Below are 11,823 nucleotides of genomic sequence, written 5' to 3' on the forward strand. Positions count from 1 at the left end.
GGAGTCACCCCCTGGTGGTCAGGAGAGAATGCATCTTTAACACATAAAGCATAGACTTCTATACAACCAGACCAGTCACCCCATGGTGGTCAGGAGAGAGAATGCATCTTTAACACATGAAGCATAGACTTCTATACAACCAGATCAGTCGCCCCCTGGTGGTCAGGAGAGAGAAGGCATCTTTAACATATGAAGCATATACCTCTATACAACCAGAGGAGTCACCCCCTGGTGGTCAGGAGAGAGAATGCATCTTTAACACATAAAGCATAGACTTCTATACAACCAGAGGAGTCGCCCCCTGGTGGTCAGGAGAGAGAATGCATCTTTAACACATGAAGCATAGACTTCTATACAACCAGAGGAGTCACCCCCTGGTGGTCAGGAGAGAGAATGCATCTTTAACACATAAAGCATAGACTTCTATACAACCAGAGGAGTCGCCCCCTGGTGGTCAGGAGAGAATGCAGCTTTAACACATGAAGCATAGACTTCTATACAACCAGAGGAGTCGCCCCCTGGTGGTCAGGAGAGAGAATGCATCTTTAACACATGAAGCATAGACTTCTATACAACCAGAGGAGTCGCCCCCTGGTGGTCAGGAGAGAGAATGCAGCTTTAAGGCACTTCAGCATTGGCTTCACTCGTCAGAAGCAGAGGTTACACACACACACACACACAGGGTTTGGAGACATCTTGCGTGTTGGAAGGAGACCATTACATTAGAAAAGAGTTCCTCTCATGAATGTATTTCATATCCATGAAGACTGTTATCTGACACGCAGTGTTCCTGTGTACTCTGTGTCTTTGTCCTCTGCAGCTGGAGGAGGAGCTGCAGGGTCTGCAGAAGAAGCTCAAGGGAGTCGAGGATGAGCTGGACAAATACTCCGAGTCGCTGAAGGACGCCCAGGAGAAGCTGGAGCAGGCCGAGAAAAAAGCAACAGACGTAAGTGAAGGGATGCCATTGGTCACGTGACTGCAAGGCCACGCCCCCTATCGCCTGCTCACAGCAGGACCACGGCGGCCATGTTGTTGGCCCCGGTTCATAGATCACCACTCAAACTGTTTCTTTCAGGTATTGTGAAAATAAAATGAACGACTGCACAGGTGTACGCGCTGACCTTCGGGTCTGGCTAAACCTTGGAAGCGTCCCGGTGGCTTTCCGAGTCTCTCTGCTGACAGCGGTATGAAATCTGTCAGGCGGAGGATCCGATTCCACCAACATGTCGTAAAGCTGCTCAGCACCTCCGGCCGACGCCGGCTCCTCGGACTAATCCGGGGGGCTCGGCCCGGAGGATCCGGTTTCTGGAGTCGTTGCTTGGCACACGCCGGTGCCGGCGGGACGGACCCCCCTCTGGGGACGGACCCCCCTCTGAGGACGGACCCCCCTCTGAGTTCACACTGTGGAGATCAAAGGGTTTCATTAAATAATGCTGCAGCCCTGTATCACAGAACAATATTAATCATAATCTTCCAAAACCTTCTCGAACCGCTATTCTCCTTCTTTACACAACATTGAAGTCTACACTGAACATACAACCAGAGGAGTCGCCCCCTGGTGGTCAGGAGAGAGAATGCAGATTTAACTCATGAAGCATAGACTTCTATACAACCAGAGGAGTCGCCCCCTGGTGGTGAGTAGAGAGAATGCAGCTTTAACATATGAAGCATAGACTTCTATACAACCAGAGGAGTCGCCCCCTGGTGGTGAGTAGAGAGAATGCAGCTGTAACACATGAAGCATATACTTCTATACAACCAGAGGAGTCTCCCCTGGTGGTCAGGAGAGAGAATGCAGCTTTAACACATGAAGCATAGACTTCTATACAACCAGAAGAGTCGCCCCCTGGTGATCAGGAGAGAGAATGCAGCTTTAACACATGAAGCATAGACTTCTGTACAACCAGAGGAGTCGCCCCCTGGTGGTCAGACGTGGTCAGTGTCATGTTGGCGGTGCCTCTCAGCTTGGTGTGCCAGTCTGCCCTCCATCCAGGAAGTACACTCCACCAGAGTCATGACACATCACTGCAGACCCTCCATGAACCGCCTGTTTAAGCTCCTCCCCCTCTGGAGGGCAGAACACTGGAACCACCCGACACAAGAAGAGCTCCTTCCTGCAGACCCTCCAGCCATGAACCGCCTGTTTAAGCATCTCCCCTATATATGTATATATATATATATATATATATATATATATATATATATGCACTGTATTTATATATATATATGCACTGTATTTATATATATATATATATGCACTGTATTTATATATATATATGCACTGTATTTATATATATATATATATGCACTGTATTTATATATATATATATATATGCACTGTATTTATATATATATATGTATATATAAAACAATAATGCAAATAGAAGTTGTAAACAATACTAATAGAGTGCAAATGTGTACTGCATTTATATATATATATATATAAATATATATATAAACAAACTAAGTCCCAATTAGCTAATAAGTCTCAAATTATCTAGAACGCAAACGATGATTGATTTTCAAAATAAGAGGCAGCTGCTTTATTTTGAAATCGTACCCGGAAGAGTCGTCGCGTTGACGCCAACCTCTGCCGCCGTTGCCACTAGCAACGCCGTGTCCACCGGAAGTTGACAGGATGGCGTCGCTCGCCTCCATGGACGCGGTCCGGAGGAAGATTCAGGGCCTCCAGCTCGCGGCGGCCGACGCGGAGGAGCGAGCCGAGCTGCTGCATGAGGAGGCGGACACGGAGCGGCACGGCCGAGAGCGGGTAACCGGGCACCGGGCACCGGGCACCGGGCCACTTGTAGTTCCTCAAGTGGCCACCTGCGGCGCGAGCGGAAACAAATATGCGGCCTACGGAAGAGGATTAGGGACATGCGCGAACATGGGCAGAGTCAGAACTCAGACATCTGATCCAAAAACATTTTTTTTTTTGATTCTTCGTTTTTTAATTATGAAATGTCGGCTTTAAAATATATTAGATTGTATTAGATTATATTAATTTATATGAGCTATTCCTTCATTAGTGCCACAGTGGGGACATTTCAGGATCACAGCAGCAGATGCACATTAAAGCATGAATAGAAAGTAAAAATACAACAAAACCCAATAACAATACTATATAATAATATGATATATAATATTATATATATGTACCAACCGCTCTTCAAAGCCGTCCCTCTAATGAAAGCTTTGGTATGTGTGACACTAAATGTGAGATTTATGGAGAATTATTTTTAATAAAACAAATGATGAATTATCTCACGGTAACTTTTAAAGACATTATTAGAACTCTACGGACACAAATAGACAAAAGTAGTCAAATAAACAAACACGTCCCTTTGCTGGATGTTTACTTTTTCTTATATTTTCTGAATTTATATAATTCCAGTTTTCAATGGAAGAAGTGTCCCAGGTGTTCTGGACTGGCTTAACCTGTTTTAACCTGTTTAAAAAAAGAAGAATTTAACAGTTTTTACCAGTTTTAATCTGTTTTTAACAAGTTTTTATCTAGTTTTATCTGTTTTACTTGGGGTGGACTGGTGTCACACACTTGGATGACCAAATCTAAATCCAGCATGCAGGTCTCCCCAATGCATGGAGCCATATTTATCATTTGGTTGAATACAGATCAAACAAAACCAACATTGTTGTATTGATTATGTGTTTTTTAATTGGCCTGTCAGCTGTTATGAAGTCAGTTATCACTGTCTTCATGGCTGTAATGTGACTTCTTTAGGCTCATCTGCACAATGGTGTGTGTGTGTGTGTGTGTGTGTGTGTGTGCAGGCAGAGGCAGAAGTGGCCTCTCTAAACAGGCGCATCCAGCTGGTGGAGGAGGAGCTGGACCGAGCTCAGGAGAGACTCGCCACCGCGCTGCAGAAGCTGGAGGAGGCGGAGAAAGCTGCTGATGAGAGCGAGAGGTGAAGACACACACACACACACACACACACACACATACACACACACACCAGGATGTTGTCCACAAGCTGCTGTCAGGGCTCACTGTGACATCGTCGCCACATATAACGTTATACTGTAAACAGAAGAGTCAGAGTCAACGGATGAAGACACCATTAATGTGTGGAAGAGTCTCTTTAATCTTCCTGAAGATGTTGCATCATCATCGACGTGTCTCTGACCCTCTGGTCCTCTTGACCCCCCCCCCCCCCCCCCCAGAGGAATGAAGGTCATTGAGAACAGGGCGTCGAAGGACGAGGAGAAGATGGAGATCCAGGAGATGCAGCTGAAGGAGGCCAAACACATCGCGGAGGAGGCCGACCGCAAATATGAAGAGGTGCCTGTCTGACTGTCTGACTGTCTCTCTCTCTCTCTGTCTCTCTGTCTGACTGTCTCTCTGCCCGTCTCTCTCTCTGTCTCTCTGTCTGTCTGTCTCTCTGTCCGTCTGTCTCTCTCTCTGTCTGTCCGTCTGTCTCTCTGTCTGCCTGTCTCTCTCTCTGTCTCTCTGTCTGTCCGTCTGTCTCTCTGTCTGTCTCTCTCTCTCTCTGTCTCTCTGCCCGTCTCTCTCTCTGTCCGTCTGTCTCTCTCTCTGTCTGTCCGTCTGTCTCTCTGTCTGCCTGTCTCTCTCTCTGTCTGTCTCTCTCTCTGTCTGTCTGTCTGTCTGTCTCTCTGTCTGTCTGTCCGTCTGTCTCTCTCTCTGTCTGTCTGTCTCTCTGTCTCTCTCTCTCTCTGTCTGTCTCTCTGTCTCTCTCTCTGTCTGTCCGTCTGTCTCTCTCTCTGTCTGTCTGTCTCTCTGTCTCTCTCTCTCTCTGTCTGTCCGTCTGTCTCTCTCTCTGTCTGACTGTCTGTCTGACTGTCTGTCTGTCTGTCTGTCTCTCTGTCTGTCTGTCCGTCTGTCTCTCTCTCTGTCTGTCTGTCTCTCTGTCTCTCTCTCTCTCTGTCTGTCTCTCTGTCTCTCTCTCTGTCTGTCCGTCTGTCTCTCTCTCTGTCTGTCTGTCTCTCTGTCTCTCTCTCTCTCTGTCTGTCCATCTGTCTCTCTCTCTGTCTGACTGTCTGTCTGACTGTCTGTCTGTCTGACTGTCTGACTGTCTGTCTGCAGGTGGCCCGTAAGCTGGTGATCCTGGAGGGCGACCTGGAGCGCTCAGAGGAGCGAGCCGAGGTGGCGGAGGCGTAAGTCGAGTCCACCGGTCACGTGACCTCACTGAACACGGGTCGGACCAACGAGGACTCGGCTGATCTAGGATCAGTTCTAATCAGAGTTTTTAAATGAGCTCATTGTTTTACAGATTTATTTAAAGATTTAAAATCTGTAAAGAAATGATCTAAAGTTAAATCCTGGTTTAATCCTTGTTGGTGTGTGGAGCGGCATGATTCGGCTGTTTTGGATTCATATACTAATTTGTTTTCAATAAATTGAGTCAAATAGTTTAAATTATCCTCAGATTGAATTTGACATTTGACAGTTTTCTTTATAAATAAACTAAAAGTTAAAGAAAGTATCAAACAGTTGATTTGTGTTCAGACTAATTGATTGATCGTGTGTGTGTCTCGAGCTGCAGGACGTACCTGGTGTGTGTGTGTGTGTGTACATCATGCATGCCTGAACACACCTGTTTGTTGTTGTTGTTTGATGGCCGCCCCGCCCACTGACCCCTCTCACCCCCGCCCCCCCCCCCCCCCCCCCCGACTAACCCCTCCAGACGAGTGAGGGAGCTGGAGGAGGAGCTCAGACTCATGGACCAGAACATGAAGTCCATGATGTGCGGAGATGAAGAGGTACTGAACCCGGAGCTCTGGCTCCGCCCCTCTGACCCGCTTCAGCCCGTCTCTGTTTCCTGGCTCTGAGCATGTTCCTCACGCAGCACGACAAGTACTACAAGTACTAGAAGTACTATAAATACTAAAAGTACTAGAAGTATACGCCGGCTGATATTCTAAGTTGTTTTTCTTGTTAACAAATCCCACGAAAAAAAGACCCAAACCAACGATGAGCTGCAAAGATTTCCAGTTGGAATCGAGCCAAGAGGATTATAAACGACAAGGTCACACGTCTGGTATCGATGGTTCAGTTGTAAATGAAAGCGGTTTCAGAAAAAGAAAGTTCGATTATTCCCTATTTGTTTTGGTTATGTATGCTTGCAAAGTAAAGATTGTTTAAGTTTAGATTTGTAATAGAAAGTAAAGACATTGGGAGAGTTATCGTGTTCCAGAAGGAGAGAAGTAGAGCGGAGGCCAGACAGGACGTGATGTCATCAGAAACTCGTGACTGCGCCTCACCCAGCTGGATTATCTAACAAAAACTATGATTTACACCCTTTTAATGTTTGATGAAAGCTGTTTTAGTCGATCCTGTAAGAAAAAAAAGAAAAGTTAAGTTACTAAGCTGTTAGGCGACGAGCCGAGAGCTGATTGGTCGAGAGTCAGGATGTCCGGCACGTCGTTGGTTTGGGGCTCAGTGGAGAAATAGAGAATTAAAAGATTTTCTCAATTAGTGATTTAATCTTTTGGCTTTTATAAACTTTGAAAGCCTCCTTTGAGTCAGGGTCTGCTTTTCCTACCTTTCAAATCTCTCTTTGTTCCTCCTGCTCTCTCTGTCCCGTCTGCCTCGCTCAGTAAATCAGGTGACCTCGAGGAAGAGTTGAAAAATGTCACCAACAACTTGAAGTCCCTGGAAGCCCAGGCGGAGAAGGTACAGTAGGAGCCGAGGGTCCCCCAGCCACGGGGCCTGTAGATATGAGAACACGAGTATCCCCCTGGTGGACATGAGAGAGAATGCACGTTTAGGACAAGTCGACAGAACATGGACCTTCTTGGAGTTTTAGTCAAAAGTCTGAATATCTTGAAAAGCGACGATGAAGAAGAACCTCACAGCAAAATAATTAAGAATAAATTGACCATAACTTTATGATGTAGAATTGAAAAAGGGGGAATCAGTTCATCTTCAAGGTTCAAGGTTCAAGGGTTTTTTATTTGCCATCTGTGCCTAGACCAACAGTCCAGACACATCGGAATTATTTTTGCAGGGTTCTCCTTGTCTCCTCATCTTAAAGTGTTTCGTTAAACAACCTGAAGACTGGATGGAGCTTCAGAAGCGTTGATGCTCTGTGAAACACAGGAGGGGCCGCAGTGTGTTTCTATCATCATCACAAGCTTCACAGTCGTCATATTCACTGTTTAAGGAGTACTTCACACAGTTATCATGGCTTCTCTTAAAGAACACTTGCGATACAGCAACAGCGTATAAATAATTGAGTTGTATATGCATGTTAATACCTTTTTTTTCTATTTGTATTTCAGTACTCACAAAAGGAGGACAAATACGAGGAAGAGATCAAAGTCCTGACTGACAAGCTGAAGGAGGTGAGGTTCTGTCTGTGAAGTCAACATACGACTCTTAAAGAGGACGCACTGACCCGCCGGCTCCCTCTGCAGGCCGAGACTCGTGCGGAGTTTGCTGAGAGGTCTGTGGCCAAGCTGGAGAAGACCATCGACGACCTGGAAGGTACTCGTCTCTCTGAGCACCTCGCCGGCTCTCTGACACCTGTTGACGTTCAGCTAGCACAACATGGCCGTGGTGGAGCTGGAGGCGGCCATGTTGACGTTCAGCTAGCACAACATGGCCGTGGTGGAGCTGGAGGCGGCCATGTTGACGTTCAGCTAGCACCAACATGGCCGTGGTGGAGCTGGATAGAAGAATCTAAATCAGAGCGTGTTGTTCAGCTTGAGGGTGACCTCAGTGTGTGAAGACACAGAGGCTCAGGGGCTGGAGAGGAGGACTTAAAGGAGTATACTTAAAGATGAGTACTTAAAGATGAGTGCTTAAAGATGAGTACTTAAAGATGAGTGCTTAAAGATGAGTACTTAAAGAGGAGTATACTTAAAGATGAGTGCTTAAAGATGAGTACTTAAAGATGAGTACTTAAACATGAGTACTTAAAGATGAGTATACTTAAAGATGAAGAGGAAGAGGTTCACCTGGAGGAAGGACTCGTTCCTCTGAGGCTGTTTCTGGGCGGTTGTGACGCTGTTGCCTCAGTCATGTGTTGAGTGCAGCAGGAGTTGATAACGCATGGTCTTGATCAGTGTGTGTGTGTGTGTGTGTGTGTGTGTGTGTGTGTGTGAAACCAGACCAGAGAGGTCAGAGATGACATCATGTGTCTGAAGTTGAATCTTGGTCAGCCGGTGTGATGATGACGAGGGTCTCTCTTCTGGTCCAGGGTCCCGCCTTTTGATTAATTCCTGTTCTTTTTCTGTCTTTTCCCTTTCCGTTCCTCGTCTCTCTGTGTGTGTGTGTGTGTGTGTGTGTGTGTGTGTGTGTGTGTGTGTGTGTGTGTGTGTGTGTGTGTGTGTGTGTGTGTGTGTGTGTGTGTGTGTGTGTGTGTGTGTGTGTGTGTGTGTGTGTGTGTGTGTGTGTGTGTCCTCCAGACGAGGTGTACGCTCAGAAGCTGAAGGGCAAGGCCCTCAGCGAGGAGCTGGACCTGGCCCTCAACGACATGACCACCCTGTAGTCGCTCTGCTCCCTCTCCTCTCGCTCCTCTTCCTGTCCCGACTCGTCTGCTTCCTGTCGTCTTGTTCCGTTCCTCGGCGTACCCGAGCTTTCTGGAAGGTTCTAGAAAAGCAATGTGCCGAACCCGCCCACCCGGTCACTGGTCACCTGGCCGCTGGTCACCTGGTCACTGCTCACCTGGTCACTGCTCACCTGGTCACTGCTCACCCGGTCACTGCTCACCCAGTCACTGGTGGTCACCCAGTCACTGGTCACCTGGCCGCTGGTCACCTGGTCACTGCTCACCTGGTCACTGCTCACCTGGTCACTGCTCACCCAGTCACTGGTGGTCACCCAGTCACTGGTCACCTGGCCGCTGGTCACCTGGTCACTGCTCACCTGGTCACTGCTCACCTGGTCACTGCTCACCCGGTCACTGGTGGTCACCCAGTCACTGGTCACCTGGCCGCTGGTCACCTGGTCACTGCTCACCTGGTCACTGCTCACCTGGTCACTGCTCACCCGGTCACTGCTCACCCAGTCACTGGTGGTCACCCAGTCACTGGTCACCTGGCCGCTGGTCACCTGGTCACTGGTCACCTGGTCACTGCTCACCCGGTCACTGGTGGTCACCCAGTCACTGCTCACCTGGCCGCTGGTCACCTGGTCACTGCTCACCTGGTCACTGCTCACCTGGCCGCTGGTCACCTGGTCACTGCTCACCCAGTCACTGGTCACCTGGCCGCTGGTCACCTGGTCACTGCTCACCTGGCCGCTGGTCACCTGGTCACTGCTCACCTGGTCACTGCTCACCTGGCCGCTGGTCACCTGGTCACTGCTCACCTGGCCGCTGGTCACCTGGTCACTGCTCACCTGGCCGCTGGTCACCTGGTCACTGCTCACCTGGTCACTGCTCACCTGGCCGCTGGTCACCTGGTCTCTGCTCTACTTTCTGCAGGTTCTCTTAGTTTCATGTCTTCTCTTTCTCTGTAATAAATGTATTAAAGCTCGCTCTACTTTTCTGTCTCCTTCCTGTCTTTCTATTTTGTTTACTTCTTCTTCTTGATATTCATAAAGCAGCGTGTGAACAATGAACTGCTTTGGAGCACACCGTAATATATATAATATATAATAAATATATATATAATAAATATATATATATATAATATATATATATATTATATAATATATATATATATATGTTATTTATATAATATATATATTATATATATTATATTATATATATATTTTATATACAATATATATACTATATATTATATATCTATATATATATATAGATATATAATCAGACGTAAGTTGGGATGTCCTGATCCAGTCTCAAAGATCTGAATCGGGGCAAATTAAAGCATTTTTGTATTGATCGTTGTCGGCTGTATATACATGGCGCCCATGTTCAGGTGATTCGGGTGACTTAAATAAGGTATCACTATGAATCTTCCCTATCTGATTATTTATATTTAGACCATGACTTTGTATTACTAGCTTTCTGAAATATATGTTTAAATATCCCCACAAATATATATTCTTTTACCAAATATGTGCCAATTTGCATTCCTATCAAGACATGTACATATTAGACAAACAGGTTAAAATGTGTTTAATTTTATTGACCTAATAGTACAGTTTTTGACTCCTCTGTAAAAACCTTTGGAATATAGATTGAAATGAAAAATTAGATTTATGGCTCAGAGTCAATAATTGCAAAATGACATACAGCTTGGTGAATAGGGTATAAATATATATTTAATAGACACTTCCCAAAAGTGAATAACTCAGACACCTTGATGACATGGTGTGCATCCATCTGACCTCATGTGACCTCACTGTGACTCCTAAAAGCTGTCAGCCTCCACAACTGAGTGGAGACAAATCCACTGTGTCCACAACCACTTGCAGCCAGCAGGGGGTTAAACACACCTTTGCTATATATAGTGCACCATATTTCTCTCACAAGCCAATCAGAGCAGACTGGGCTGTTTGGGGAGGCGGGGCTTTAAGAACCAGGCTCCCTGACTGAGTGTTTTTTAAGGGTTGTTTTTAAACATTAAAGCATCTTCTGGCACAAAACCATGAAGTGTGAACCTGAAGACGAGCACGAGTTGAGCATTTTTCATTGTTTTCTCTTCTGATCTCCTCAAACCAGCCAATTGAGCTTCTTGTCCGAACCTTTTCTCGATCACACAAATACACAAACTGCACGGAGACTGTAGAATTAGAGGGTTTCTGGATGTTTCTGTGTTCAGTTCTGGACCTGCATGTGGAGAGTCATCTTTGTTTCCTTCTCCAGAGAAAGTGGCCAAAGCCAAAGAGGAGAACCTGGACATGCACCAGGTCCTGGACGAGACCCTCCTGGAGCTCAACAACCTATAGAGGCCTGTGCAGAGCGACAGCAATGTTCAATCGCTCATCAGTTAAAAACATGTCAAGTCATGTGAGGATTGGTTCAGATATAAATCGATGGAGCCCTGAAGAGACTCCACACACACTCGTCTATGTTACTGCATCAGAAACGGTCTTAAAGGTTCCTGGTGCATAGAAACGTTTCTCTTGACCAATAAGGACGACGCGTTCCTCATCTGTGTGTATGAAGCAGACTTCACTTCTGTATTTCCATATTTTAATATCTTAATACCTTAATTCCGGCGAATCAGACAATGCTCTTTTGAATATTTGTGTTATAGTCATTTAAAAATCGTTCTAAGTTCTGTGTGATTGGGACATCAGATTAGTTCATAGGTAAGAAGTGGATGAGCAACAGCTTTTACTCTTTTAATGTTTATGACTTGATGAAATGTCGTTTACCTCGTGGGGCAACGTGCACATTTAACTGCCTTCAAAAACACACACATGTTAATGTATGTTATAGCGCATCTTTTTTATTTGAAATTAACCACTTCCAGATTGACTACATTATTTAAAGTCTATTTTTTGTCAGGTATATTAGGCATTGCACAGGATTGGATGAATTTGGATAATTTAAGCTTCTAATAAAATAAGAGTGAGACTGATTTTCCATGTTTAATGATTAATTGAATAGAGAAGGTGTAATACTGACATCTAAAGTAACTGAATAGAGGTTTCATACACGGTAAATAAAAGAGATTTACTCAAAAGATAGATATCATAATTCACTTTCTACAGTGATGTCACAGTCTGACATAACATAGCTCATTACCGGCCTGAAGGTTCTCCACACAGCGCTGTGAACAAAGGACCAGCACAAGCTCCTGATTGGTTGCAGAATGTTTCTGTTTGTGTGTTAAAAAAAAGAAGTGATTGTTTAGTTGTGACCCATGTACTGATGTAAAACCACCAGCGTAAAACATTTGGAATAAACAAAACAAGAGACTTGA

General features: G+C 45.6%; 1 protein-coding gene across 8 annotated transcripts in view; it reads left to right on the plus strand.

The window, feature by feature from the left end:
* Positions 1–11,821, plus strand: part of tpm2 (tropomyosin 2 (beta)) — a 15,901-nt gene extending 4,080 nt beyond the window's left edge. The window contains exons 2-9 of one of the 8 annotated variants that reach the window (XM_056432234.1): positions 821–946; positions 3,793–3,926; positions 4,183–4,300; positions 5,063–5,133; positions 5,664–5,739; positions 7,261–7,323; positions 7,396–7,465; positions 10,758–11,821. In XM_056432234.1, coding sequence (XP_056288209.1) covers positions 821–946; positions 3,793–3,926; positions 4,183–4,300; positions 5,063–5,133; positions 5,664–5,739; positions 7,261–7,323; positions 7,396–7,465; positions 10,758–10,840 — 741 coding nt within the window. In that variant the 3' untranslated portion in view covers positions 10,841–11,821. Of the gene's footprint in view, positions 1–820; positions 947–2,522; positions 2,771–3,792; positions 3,927–4,182; positions 4,301–5,062; positions 5,134–5,663; positions 5,740–6,576; positions 6,653–7,260; positions 7,324–7,395; positions 7,466–8,388; positions 9,460–10,757 lie in introns of those variants that run through there. The other 7 variants (XM_056432233.1, XM_056432232.1, XM_056432231.1 and 4 more) reach the window with 7 other exon arrangements.
* Positions 11,822–11,823: the final 2 nt, after the last annotated feature.

Source organism: Pseudoliparis swirei, chromosome 15 (assembly GCF_029220125.1).
Source record: "Pseudoliparis swirei isolate HS2019 ecotype Mariana Trench chromosome 15, NWPU_hadal_v1, whole genome shotgun sequence".
Classification (NCBI taxonomy): Eukaryota; Metazoa; Chordata; class Actinopteri; order Perciformes; family Liparidae; genus Pseudoliparis; species Pseudoliparis swirei.